Source organism: Moschus berezovskii, chromosome 26 (genome assembly GCF_049115385.1).
Source record: "Moschus berezovskii isolate FMDL1 chromosome 26, NW_MosBer_1.0, whole genome shotgun sequence".
NCBI lineage: Eukaryota > Metazoa > Chordata > Mammalia > Artiodactyla > Moschidae > Moschus > Moschus berezovskii.
The window spans coordinates 20,998,152-21,011,873 of NC_142485.1; the positions used below are offsets into that span (position 1 = coordinate 20,998,152).

Consider the following 13,722-nt stretch of genomic DNA (forward strand, 5'->3'; position numbering starts at 1 on the left):
CAGACTAACCCTTGCTTTTAAGGTTTGGGCAGTACTCTTCGCTGCATTTGCAAGTCTTTCTGGTAATCAGTGTGAGGTAGGAAAGGAGGTGTGAGCTTTGATATTTACAGGCAAGTCCCCCTATTTTCTCCATTTCCCCCCACAGAACTGTGCAGGAAAATAGTCTAGAATGAGACTTTCCTAAAAGCATGACATCGCAGATTGTAGTTATGTTCCTGGCCACCAGGGGACGCTTACGTGCCTCTACAGGGAAAGCGAGATTTCTAACAATCTAGACAGAAATTTTTAGAAATTCAGGATATTTAACAAATCACCGGATTATCCCATGCAGAAGTGGAGTATAGGTGTTTCTTGACACATCTTTATGAACAGATCAGAGAATTTTACCTTGCCAAGAAACTGTTTTCTCCTTAATTAAGAAAAGCTGGCATTGCGTTTCAATCTGAAGATACCCATATCTAAATTCTAAACTCATAGTTAAGATTGTAGGCATTAGATTTACAATCAAACCATGCAGAGTTTGCACATATTCACCTCACTCCAAATCATAGGTTGACCCCACGTAGGTAAAAAGTCAGACATCTCTCAGACTTGTCCACGCCTACAGGATAACTGAAAAACATTTGCTTCCTTCCTAATCCTGGGTTACACTGCAAAACAATATTCCATTAATTTAATACAACAAAATGGCACAAACCCAGGGCCAAGCAATCCTTGGGTTTTCCCAGCAGCTGAGAGTGATCCCAGCGCACTTGGCTTCACAGCCTTTTTTAACTTCCCCGTTGTGTTTGTCTTCATTAAGATACATACACGAATGCATGACTCAGCAAAAAACCAAAAACCTGAAAATAAACCATGTCTATCAATAGTAGAAAAATTTTAACTCTGTGGTAAGCTCATAAAATAGTATGACAAGGAAAGTGAACAAGCTATAATAATAATCTTGGTTGAAATACGGCAAGCACGAAGAATATATATCATATGATTCCATTTATTTAAACAGTTAGCATTGATCAATGGTTTTAGAAATCAAGGTAGTTTCATTCGGGGAGGAGGTGAGGTGTAGTAATAATCTGGAAGGAGAGCAAGAGGCATTTCTTGGTACTAGCTTTATTCTATTGCTTAAATCAGATTATCTTCATTGTGATAGTTCATTAAAGCTTTACATTTCTGCTGTGTACACTTTTTAATTTCATTTTTATTTTATATTGGAGTATGGTTAATGTGGAGAAGGAAATGGCAACCCAATCCAGTGTTCTTGCCTGGAGAATCCCAGGGACGGGGAAGCCTGGTGGGCTGCCGTCTGTGGGGTCGCACAGTCGGACACGACTGAAGCAACTTAGCAGCATGGTTAATGTTGTGTTAGTTTCAGGTGCACAGCAAAGTGAATCAGTTACGCATATACCTATCACCACTTTTTTTAGACTCTTTTCCCATATAGGCCATTATAGAGTACTGAGTAGAGTTCCCTGTGCTGTACAGTTCAGTTCAGTCGCTCAGTCGTGTCCGACTCTTTGCAACCCCATGAATCACAGCACGCCAGGCCTCCCTGTCCATCACCAACTCCCAGAGTTCACTCAAACTCATGTCCATTGAGTCGGTGATGCCATCCAGCCATCTCATTCTCGGTCGTCCCTGTCTCCTCCCACCCCCAACCTTTCCCAGCATCAGAGTCTTTTCCAGTGAGTCAACTCGACGCATGAGGTGGCCAAAGTATTGCAGTTTCAGCTTTAGCATCAGTCCTTCCAATGAACACCCAGGACTGATTTCCTTTAGGATGGACTGGCTGGATCTCCTTGCAGTCCAAGGGACTCTCAAGAGTCTTCTCCAGCACCACTGTTCAAAAGCATCAATTCTTCGGCGATCAGCATTCTTCACAGTCCAACTCTCACAACCATACATGACCACTGGAAAAACCATAGCCTTGACTAGATGGACCTTTGTTGGCAAAGTAATGTCTCTGCTTTTTAATATACTATCTAGGTTGGTTATAACTTTCCTTTCAAGGAGTAAGTGTTTTTTAATTTCATGGCTGCAATCAGCATCCGCAGTGATTTTGGAGCCCAAAAAAATAAAGTCTGACACTGTTTCCAGTGTTTTCCCATCTATTTCCCATGAAGTGATGGGATCAGATGCCATGATCTTTGTTTCCTGAATGTTGAGCTTCAAGCCAACCTTTTCACTCTCCTCTTTCACTTTCCTCAAGAGAAAAGTGCTGTACAGTAGCTCCTTATTAGTTATCTGTTTTATATATAGTAGATGCTAAAGCTGAAACTGCAATACTTTGGCCACCTCATGCGACGAGTTGACTCACTGGAAAAGACTCTGATGCTGGGAAAGGTTGGGGGGCGGGAGGAGAAGGGGACGACGGAGAATGAGATGGCTGGATGGCATCACCGACTCTGTGGACATGAGTTTGAGTGTACTCCAGGAGTTGGTGATGGACAGGGAGGCCTGGCGTGCTGTGATTCATGGGGTCGCGGAGAGTCAGACACGACTGAGCGACTGAACTGAACTGAGTGTGTATATGTTAATTCCAAACTTCTAGTTTTTCCCCTCCTTTCCCCTTTGGTAACCATAAACTTGTTTTCTACATCTGTAACTCTGTTTCTATTTTGTAAGTAAGTTCATTTGTACCATTTTTTCTAAGATTTCACATATAAGTGATAGCACATTTGTCTTTCTCTGACTTCACTCCAGATGTCAGTCTCTAGGTCTATCTGTGTGGTTGCAAATGACATAATTTTGTTCTTTTTTATGACTGAGTAGTATTCCACTTACACACACACCACATCTTCTTTATCCATTTCTCTGTTAATGGACTTTTGAGGTTGCTTCCATGTCTTTGCTACTGTAAATAGTGCTGCAATGAACACTGGGGTGCATGTATCTTTTCAAATTATTATTTTCTCCAGATATATGTGTGGGATTACTGGATCATATGGTGGCTCTATTTTTAGTCTTTTGAGGAACCTTCATACTGTTCTCTATTGTGTATGGTGTTAGGGAATGTTCTAATTTCATTCTTTTACATTTAGCTGTCCAGTTTTCCCAGCACCGCTTACAGAAGAGACGGTCTTTTCTCCACTGTGTAGTCTTGCCTCCTTTATCATAGATTAGGCGACTATAGGGTTTACCTCTGCAGTTTCTGTCCTGTTCTGTTGATATATATTTCTGTTTGTGTGCCGGAACCATACTGTTTTGATTACTGTGGCTTTGTCTGTATCTTTTTGAATTATGATTTTCTATGGATATATGCACAGGAATAGGATATCTGGATCATGTGATAGTTCTTAGCGTTTTTTAAGGAACCTCCATATTGTTCTTTTTAAATTGTTATTGTTTTTAATTGGAGTATAATTGCTCTGCGATGTTGTATTAGGTTCTGCTGTATAACACAGTGGATCAGTTATATGTAATCACATCTCCTCCAAGGTCATCACAGGGCACCAAGCTGAGCTCCCTGTGCCATACAGCAGCTTCCCTCTAGCTATTTTACACCTTAGTGTATATATGTCAATCCTAATCTCCCAATATGACTCATCCTCCCCTTCCCCCAATGTCCACGTGTCTGTTTTCTGTACCTGTATGTGTCTCTTTTCCTGCCCTGGAAAGGTTCGTCTGTACCATTTTTCTAGATTCCACATATATGCATTTATATATAATATTTGTCTTTCTATTTCACCCTGTATGACAGACTCTAGGTCCATCCACATCTCTACAAATGACCCAGTTTCATTCCTTTTTTATTAAGCAAAAAAGTTAGATTTATATTGGAGTACAGCCAATTATCAATGTTGTGATAGTTTCAGGTGGACAGCAAAAGGACTCAGCCATACATATACATGTATCCATTCTTGCCCAAATTCCCCTCTGATCCAGGCTGCCATATAACATTGAGTTCCCTGTGCTGTGCAGTAGGATCTTGCTGGTTATCCATTTTAAATATAGCAGTGTTTACATGTTTATCCCAAATTCTGTAACCATCCTTTCCCCCTGGCAATGTTCATTCTCCAAGTCCATGAGTCTATTTTCTGTTTTTCAGAAATCATTTTAGAGTCTGCAGTTAAGGGATGTTGTATGACATTGCTCTTTGTCTGACTGACTTCACTCAGTATGACAATCTCTCTGTCCATCCATGTTGCTACAAATGCAATCATTTCATTCTTTTTAATGGCTGAGTAATATTCCATTGTGTATAGGTATCACATCTTCTTTATCCATTCCTCTGTTGATGGACATTCAGGTTGCTTCTGTGTCTTGGCTACTGTAAACAGTGCTGCAGTGAACATTGGGATACATGTGTCATTTTGAACTACGGGTTTTCTCAGTGTATGCCCAGGAGTGGGATTACTGGCTCACATGGTAGTTCTACTTTTAGGTTTTTAAGGAACCTCCCAACTGTTGTCCACAGTGGCTGTATCAGTTTACATTCCCGCCAGCAGTGCAAGAGGGTTCTCTCTTCTCCACAGTGGAAGATTTTCTTGTCCGTGTGTCTCATGTTCACTGGCTCTTCTGAATGGATCTTCCAATAGATGCTTCTGGAGTCTTCAAGGCAGAATTATTTTGAGTTTCATCTGTTGATTCGTCTTCAAGTCCCTTCCTTTCTTCATTTCTGGGAATTTGACCTACAAATTTCCCAACTCTAGTTACTAGAATCAACTATGTCTAAAAGAGGAAGTTTTCAGCCAGTTTCAGACCCACTTCCACATGGCTTTTGCATCAGAATTCTTGTCAGTCTGAATTGAATGCTGTATTAATGTCCTGAGATTGTGGTACAAAATATCACGAACTACGTGGCTTTAAACAACAGAAATCTGTCCTCTAGATACTAAACCAACAGAGCCATCTTCAGAGTTCATGATGGAGTGAAGTGTTTCCACTGAGGGGGCCCAGGATAAGAGAGAAACCCCCTTATTCACCAGGCATGTAAGCACTGAAAACTCATCCACTGCTATGAACCCAGGCAGCTGGGAAAGCATAAAACACCAACACGAACGAAAAGCCTCCACCAAACTGTTGTGATTTTTGTTAAATTAACAATTGTTAAGTAGAGCCTTAGGTACTGAGTTGAAGGATGAGCCATAATTTGATAGAGACAGAAGAGGGAAAGTGAACCAGAGAAGGTTATTACTCACAGGTCCTGGCGGAGGTCCACGGCAGCCCCCAGGGGCCATGCGGAGAGGCTGGAGCGGGAGCAGGCAGAGCGCCAGCAGCAGAGGACCAGGGAGCGCATGCCATTATTGGGGTCACAGGCACAGTGCTTTGCAAGCCCTGGGCTAAGGCTGGATCAGTTCATTCAAACCATAAACAGCAAGGTTTAAGTAAGCTCCAGTGGCTCTAGGCACAAGTGGAGAAAGCTAGGAGGCAGGACAGACTGTTCATCAGCAGTCAACGTCAGGAACTCGTGACTCCAAATTGCTGTGCAGAGCGCACACTCATGGGAGGGCTAGCGTCTGTTCAAGGCCCCTGCTGGCCGCTTAGCCACACAAAGGGATGCCAGTACTCCAAGTATTACGGAGTAGCTTAGGGAACCCCTCAACACAAACCAATGCCCAAACTTCAAGACAGATCAAAGCAAATGATCTCAACTGAAACACAAAGAGGAAAGAAAGGGAAAGTACAACAGAGCATCAAAGATCTATGAAGGAAGATCAGTAGGCTAACATGCACGTAATTATAAAAAAGGGAAAAGAAAAATAAATGTACATATGGAAAGATGCATGTGTGTATATATATATATGCATTGATGGCATAGTTTAATAACTTTACGGTGAAATACTAATTCTGAAACTCTGAATAGAATTCAACTATTTTTCATACTGAGAGAACAGGGAAGTTATTAAAAAATTGGAGTGCCCAGGTAAGAATCTAGCTCACTTAACAAAAGAACAGAAATTGGGTTTGCATTAGGCTTTCAGCAGCAACATATATGCCTGTGCCTAGTATGGGCTCTGGTACTTCAGAGGAACCCAATCAAAGGCTGCACACTGAGAGACCTGGTTATCGCCATGTCTATTTTCACTTGCCACTTACCACCCTGTCGTGGGCTTGAACATTTGAATACAAGAGGTAATTCCTGAGTCTAACTCCACTGATGTGGAAACATTCCTGAAACTAGAAGTATGTTTTTCTTTCACTCACTGGCTTGCACAAGGCGTTATTGCCACCTTTCACCTTGTCATTTTGTTTTTCTTTGTTGTCCTTGCTTAGATGTGCTCTAGCATGTTAGGCTGTTCAGTGATTTGTTTCTGCAGGTTGCCACACTGTTACTTCTCTGTCTTCATATTCAGTTTGTTAGTGAAGATAAAATTGAATTCAGGAATCTCACATGCACACTCCTTCCTTCCTCCTTTCCTTCACTTTTTGGAAGGGTCCATAGTCTTGTCTTGGCTAATTTCAGTGACTCTGGTTTACAGTTAAATCAAATGGATTAAGATTTGGGAATCAATGAATGTGTATGTATGTGTTAGCTGCTTAGTTGTGTCTGACTCTTTGCAACTCCATAGACCGTAGCCCACCAGGCCCCGCTGTCCATGGGATTCTCCAGGCAAGAACACTGGAGTGGGTTGCCATTTCCTTCTCCAAAAGGAACTACAGAAACAAAGAAAGTGAAATCGCTCAGTCGTGTCGGACTCTTTGCGACCCCGTGACTGTAGCCTAGCAGGCTCCTCCATCCATGGAATCACTGAATAGCAGCAAAGGCATTTCAAAGAATAGAGAGGATAAGCATGGGATACCTAAGTATATGAGATTTTCCCATTGTTCTGAGGTTTTAATTTGGGTCTCTGCTACTTGGAACAAGGTGGGATAAGAAGACCCCACAGTCTGACATTGGGTTGAAGATTGTTTTTCAGTAGCTAAGTTGTGTCTGACTCTTTGAGACCCCATGGACTGCAATATGCCAGGATTCCTTCACTGTCTCCTGGCATTTGCTCAAACACATGTCCATTGAGTTGGTGATGCTACTTCAACCATCTGATCATCTGTCACCCCCTTCTCTTCCTGTCCTCCACCTTTCCCACCATCAGGGTCTTTTCCAATGAGTCGGCTCTTTGTATCAGGTGGCCAAAGTATTGGAGCTTCAGCATCAATCCTTCCAATGAATGTTCAGGGTTGATTTCCTTTAGGATTGAAGACTAAGAGCATTTAAAAGATCCTTAATATACACACCCTGCAATACTACTTTCTAAAAAGGTTGTTAGCAATTTACACTGCTCCCCAAATATAGGGCTGAGCCTGATCTGGCTGTCTCACTATCTTAGTGAGGTGCTTAGACACAAGTTCTAATGACATTACCGTAAAACGCACCCCTCCCCTGAGTGGAAAGCCTGTCAGTCACGTCGGTCACTTTTAGACCCTCTTCGCTGTCTCAGAACTTGATATGGGGTTAAGGTCGAGCCAGTCTACCTGGGTTCAGTCAGTTCTACCATACTAGCTGAGTGATCCTTTGGCAAGTTACTTAACTACTAAGTGTTTCTGTTTCTTCAGCCTTACAAGGACACTGCTTCACAGGACTTTTCTGAGGATTAAATGTTGAGTGTCTACCACATTTTGAAATGAAGCCTATATGCTTTTCAATACCCTACTGTGACAAAAAAAAAATTTTCTCAAGGATACATTTAAATTTTGGTGAACAGCCAAAAAGTATTTGGAGGCAGGTCTCTAAGAGAACTCATTTATTAAGCTGGTCATAAATGTCTTATTTAAAAAAAAAATGTTGGCATTTACATGTTGGCTTAGGAAGAAAATTCATCTCATTGAGCCAGTCATCTCCCTGTGGATCAATGAGCCAATCTGAGTTATTGCTATTTTGTCTGTTCTTAGTCATCTAAGTTTTCTTTATTGTCCTATTTAAATGGATGACCTCCATTCCCCAAGAAAGCCCATAGGTTATTTTATTACTCTTGAGTCAATTACTTGTTTCTTCTCTGCTCTTCTTAAAGTTGGACAGATGGACATGAAAACTTAGAATCTCTCTGCCACGTCTTGATCTTTCCTTCCTACCTTGCTCTGCTGACCTCTGCACTGTGTTCTGGAAAGGACCCCAACCCACCTTCTGCCTCATTCCTTCATCCTGTGTCTGAATTCATTCTTTTGTTTAACTCGTTTATTTTTTATTCATTCACTGATTCAAAAAACTAGGCTTCCAGGTGGTGCCAGTGGTAAAGAATCCACCTGCCATTGCAGGAGATGCAAGACGCAGGTTCCATCCCTGGGTCAGGAAGATCCCCTGTAGGAGGAAACAGCACCTCTCTTGAGTATTCTTGCCTGGAGAATCCCATGGAGAGAGGAGCCTGGTGGGCTACACTCCATGGGGTCAAAAAAAGTCAGACACAACTGAGCACTTTCACTGCCTCTACCTACCTCTGCACTGTGTTCTGGAAAGGACCCCAACCCACCCTCCGCCGCCTCCCTTCATCCTCTGTCTGAATTCCTTCTGTTTAACTCATCTGCTTATTTTTATGACCCATCCACTGGTTGCCAAAGACTTTCCGAGGAACATATTTTAGATCCCCAGGTAGTTTTTGGAATTGCACGTCCTCCAATCAAAGGGCACTGGATTGGTTGTTTTGCTTAGAGTGTTTTTCCGCAAATTCGTACGAGCTGACTGTGTACTCACTTTTGCTCCTTCCTGTGGCTTCGCTGGTTCAGTCCCAGGCAGCCTGCTTCTGCTGACCACGGAGAAGGCTGGAACACGGCCTACGTGAGGGAGGTTGGTAGCTTGCTGTCTGTGCCTGAGGGCTCGCCACTCCATTGGGGATCTGTGGCTATTTATGGTTTCGTGGTCTTCTCTGGCCCAACGCCCATATTCAGTGCTGTGGCCTGAGAACAGCTGCTGTTGCTGCCTTCTGCCTAGGCCAAGTGGGGACAGGCCAGACTATCCAGTCACCTCCCGAAGGGATCTGCCTGAGATTCTCTACCAGTCTGGGGCTCCCCCTGTAGTTCTCCATTTCTATAAAGCTATGTTCTCCTCTGGTGTTCTGTATCAGATTCTGTTTCCAAATCGCAGAAATTCCCCCAGAAAACACTGATTTTGCAGCGCCATTATATTTCATTTTCTTTACTGTCACTGTTTTGAACTTGGGGAGGAAAACAAGACAAAGGTATTTTCTCAATCTAAACATCTTTATCCAACTTCCCTTTTTGTCATTTATTTCAACTCTGTTCAGTGGTCAACCAATGTTTTGGAGATTACGTCTGTCTAAACTCTAGACATTAGTCTCAATACTCGAGAGGATTTATGTATTTAATTCAGGTATCCCCCATATAAGGAAAGTGCTATGGATTCAGGGTTCTAGCTGAGTGAAAGTATTCAAGTTGACCTGGAGGAATAGGAAGAACTGCACATGTAGAGACAGTGTTTAGGAAGGGAAGAGCAACAACCTGCTATCTTGGGTTGAAATATGGAATTCATGACAGAACTCAGTCATTTACAGTGACGAGAGAAAATATGTCAGATTCTTTTTTTTTTTCCTGATAAACTGAATGGGAATTATAGGAGGAAAAAGATTTCTAAAGATTAAAAAAAAAATCTATAGACATAGTAATTATCGGAGATCATTTACCACAAAACCAGGGTCAAATGATAAACAAAACACATGAATTTCCATTAGAAAGCATATGTATAGAGACAGAGACCATTTACTGCTGCTGCTGTGTGTGTAGACACACTGCAGAAACATATCACAGATGCAGCTCTAACACCAGGTAACTCCTACTGCCATGTGATACATAATTTGAGAACTATATAGGCAAACTCTTCATTGATACCACCCAGACATTATTTAAGTGATTTAACAGACATTAGATAGTTTATTACAAGAAAGTGCAATCTAATACTTCAGAAACTATTCATACAGTACTTTTGGGAAACTGCTCATTCTTTGAACATTTTTTGTACAACTATGCAAGATTCTTAAGTAGCATAATTGTGGGGACAAAGAGTGGCCCTCTAGGCACCATTTCTAGGCTCCTCGTATCTAGGCAGTCATTTCTGCCTTTTTGAAAAATAAAAACATTTGATATTAAGATGATTTATTTATATTTGAAAAATTCTAGCTGAGAAACTGGGGACCAAAGTAGTTAAAACTGTTTAGTCAAGAGGAATCAGTAAGAGTCTTCTCTTTATCCTTAAGGGACATAGATATTTTAAAAATTATTTTTAATTGGAGGATAATCACTTTACAATGTTGTGTTCATTTCTGCCATACATCAATATGAATCAACCAAAGGTATACATATGTCCCGTCCCTCTTGAACCTCCCTCCTGCCTCGACCCACCCCTCTGGATTGTCACAAAGCACCAGGTTGAGCTCCCTGCATCATGTAGCAACTAGGGACAAATCTTTTACGAGGTTGCAAAATGTGTTATAGAGGATGGGCCTAGAGCTTCCTTAAGACACTTCACAGTGGTCAGAAGACGACCAAAAAAACATATTTCAAAAATATTTTGAAAGCTGTATTATTTACATCTCATAACACAAAACAGTAAAGAAAATTCATGTTCTTTTTTTGACATTGTCCTAATAATTAAGAAAAAAGTATTATGAATTTAGCTTTTATTCAAAATTAAATAAGCAAAAGCAAAATTTTTAAGAAACTTTTTACAAATTACTTACATAAAAGAAAGTTAAGAGGGACAGTCACAAGTCTGCAACAAATAATTACAAAAGTATCTAGGGCAGCATGAATACAGACCATGTCACAGCATAGTGACCTAACTGTGATATGAATAAGGCATAACTAACATTTGCACCAAGACCAGGATTAAAAAAAAAAAAAAACATACTTTAAAAGCTTAGTCCTACATTAAGCTTCTTCTCTTCCCTCAGATCCTTAATGGGTTTATATACTATGTAATTTTTTTAAACGCACACATCATGTCAAAATATAAATTACACAGATGGGCAGTTAATGTGAAAAGCCCCCCCCCTAAAATGTACAAACGAACTGGTACTGAACTGAGTTCTCCATTTACCTTTATGTACAGTTAAGTGTAAACCATATTTTCACAGTTTTAAGTGTTTTATGAATAGATGCACAGTACCAAGTCAGGTTTGCAGTTGTTCCTGAAAACTGGCTCTAGGTTCTGCATCCGATGCCCGTCGGCTATTGGGATGCAAGTATTTACATAAATAAGAAACTGTGTCATAGTCAATGGTCAAGACGGTTCAGCAAGAGCGGTATTTCCGACAAAGAGTGATTCTCAATACCATAGCTTAAATACTTGTGCAAAGTAAGCATTAGGACAGAGAAATCTGAGGCAAATTCAATTTGCAAAATCTTGTATCGCTACTGTTGTAAACTTGGGCAATAAATGACCCTCGGCAAGTACTGCTCTCTATGGCTTCTTTTTTTTTTTCTTTTAAAATTTTAAAGCCAGAGAAAATGCACTCATACTACCCACACGTGCAGAGACACACACGCACGCACCCACCCCACATACACACACACAGTTCTCGTTTCATTTAGAGTATGGTACATAGTGCAACTTCATCACAATGTAGAGGTTTAACACACATTCAGTGTGTGTTTTTCTGTGCAAGTTCTTAGTGGTCTAAATCCTAGTTGAAGGTATTCATTTGCAGAACCACATGACTCAGGAGGTTGAAGAAGGAAAAAAAAAAGAAAAAAATGAACAGTTTCCTTACATTTCTCAAACCAGCACTGGGTGTGCAAAGGCAGCGGACAACCTGGCCGTCACCCCAGCCAGGTCAGGGGAATTTCAGAGGAGGGTCCGAGCAGTTGGTTACTTAGATTGGTCTCTGGAAAAATAAGTCAGTATATGCTGTATCTTTGTCAACCGTTCTTTCAAAGACTTCATTGACAAAACCGACAGCTGATAGCGGGGGTCAACGGGAAGGACAGCAAGAAGCCACCAACACCAGGCAGGTCCATTAGGGATTGCCTACAAAGAACCCACATTTTATAATGTTAACAAAACAAGTAGTTATGCAGGCCCAGCAGCCATCATTCCACCACCAAGCTAATCTGGATTGAGCAGTTCACAGTGTCAGATTCCCTTTCTAAATAAAATCTCCCTACCGCTTTCCGTCGTGGCTGTAGCAACTTACATTCCCACCAGCATTCCCTTTTCTCCCCTCTTTCTCCAACATTTGTTACTTGTGGCCTTTTTAAATGATGGCCATTCTGACCTGTGTGAAGTAGTACTTTTGATTTCCTCATTGACCGGTTGGTTTTTTAGTAGCATACTGTTCAGTCTCTATTTAATCATTCTCACTTCTCTTCCTGTAGTTGATTTCTGATTTCTCTCATTTTTTTCTAAAACCTGCTTGAACACCTGGAAGTTCACGGTTCACATATTGCTGAAGCCTGGCTTGGAGAATTTTGAGCATGACTTTACTAGCGTGTGAGATGAGTGCAACTGTACGGTAGTTTGAACATTCTTTGGCATTGCCTTTCTTTGGGATTGGAATGAAGACTGACCTTTTCCAGTCCTGTGGCCACTGCTGAGTTCTCCAAATTTGCTGGCATATTGAGTGCAGCACTTTCACAGCATCATCGTTCAGGATTTGAAATAGCTCAACTGGAATTCCATCACCTCCACTAGCTTTGTTCGTAGTGATGCTTTCTAAGGCCCACTTGACTTCACATTCCAAGATGTCTGGCTCTAGGTGAGTGATCATGCCATCATGATTATCTTGGTCGTGAAGATCTTTTTTGTAGAGTTCTTCTGTGTATTCTTGCCACCTCTTCTTAATATCTTCTGCTTCTGTTAGGTCTATACCATTTCTGTCTTTTATCAAGCCCACCTTTGCATGAAATGTTCCCTTGGTATCCAGATGTTCAAGCAGGTTTTAGAAAAGGCAGAGGCACCAGAGATCAAACTGCCAACATCCACTGGATCATGGAGAAAGCAAGAGAGTTCCAGAAAAACATCTATTTCTGCTTCATTGACTATGCCAAAGCCTTTGACTGTGTGGATCACAATAAACTGTGGAAAATTCTTCAAGAGATAGGAATACCAGACCACCTGACCTGCCTCTTGAGAAACCTGTATGCAGGTCAGGAAGCAACAGTTAGAACTGGCCATGGAACAACAGACTGGCTCCAAATAGGAAAAGGAGTATGTCAAGGTTGTATATTGTCACCCTGCTTGTTTAACTTATATGCAGCGTACATCATGAGGAATGCTGGGCTAGAAGAAGCACAATCTGGAATCAAGATTGCCGGGAGAAATATCAATAACCTCAGATATGCAGATGACACCACCCTTATGGCAGAAAGTGAAGAGGAACTAAAAAGCCTCTTGATGAAAGTGAAAGAGGAAAGTGAAAAGGTTGGCTTGAAGCTCAACATTCAGAAAACAAAGATCATGGCATCTGGTCCCATCACTTCATGGGAAATAGATGGGAAACAGTGGTAACAGTGTCAAAACAGATTTTTTTGGGCTCCAAAATCACTGCGGATGCTGATTGCAGCCATGAAATTAAAAGACACTTACTCTTTGGAAGGAAGGTTATGACCAACCTGGATAGTGTATTAAAAAGCAGAGACATTACTTTGCCAACCAAGGTCCGTCTAGTCAAGGCTATGGTTTTTCCAGTGGTCATCTATGGATGTGAGAGTTGGACTGTGAAGAAAGCTGAGCGCCGAAGAGTTGATGCTTTTGAACTGTGGTGCTGGAGAAGACTCTTGAGAATCCCTTGGACTGCAAGGAGATACAACCAGTCCATTCTAGAGGAGATCAATCTTGGG

General features: G+C 41.4%; 1 protein-coding gene across 2 annotated transcripts in view; it reads right to left on the reverse strand.

The window, feature by feature from the left end:
• Positions 1-2,394: 2,394 nt before the first annotated feature.
• LONRF1 (LON peptidase N-terminal domain and ring finger 1) overlaps positions 2,395-13,722 on the reverse strand; it is a 62,430-nt gene continuing 51,102 nt past the window's right edge. Inside the window, exons 12-13 of one of the 2 annotated variants that reach the window (XR_016036520.1) lie at positions 8,624-11,911; positions 2,395-8,233 (exon numbers count right to left, since the gene is read on the reverse strand). Coding sequence is in view for 1 of the 2 variants with exons in the window: in XM_055416526.2 (XP_055272501.2) it covers positions 11,753-11,911 (159 nt within the window). In the remaining variant the exon portion in view is untranslated. Of the gene's footprint in view, positions 8,234-8,406; positions 11,912-13,722 lie in introns of those variants that run through there. The other variant, XM_055416526.2, reaches the window with a different exon arrangement.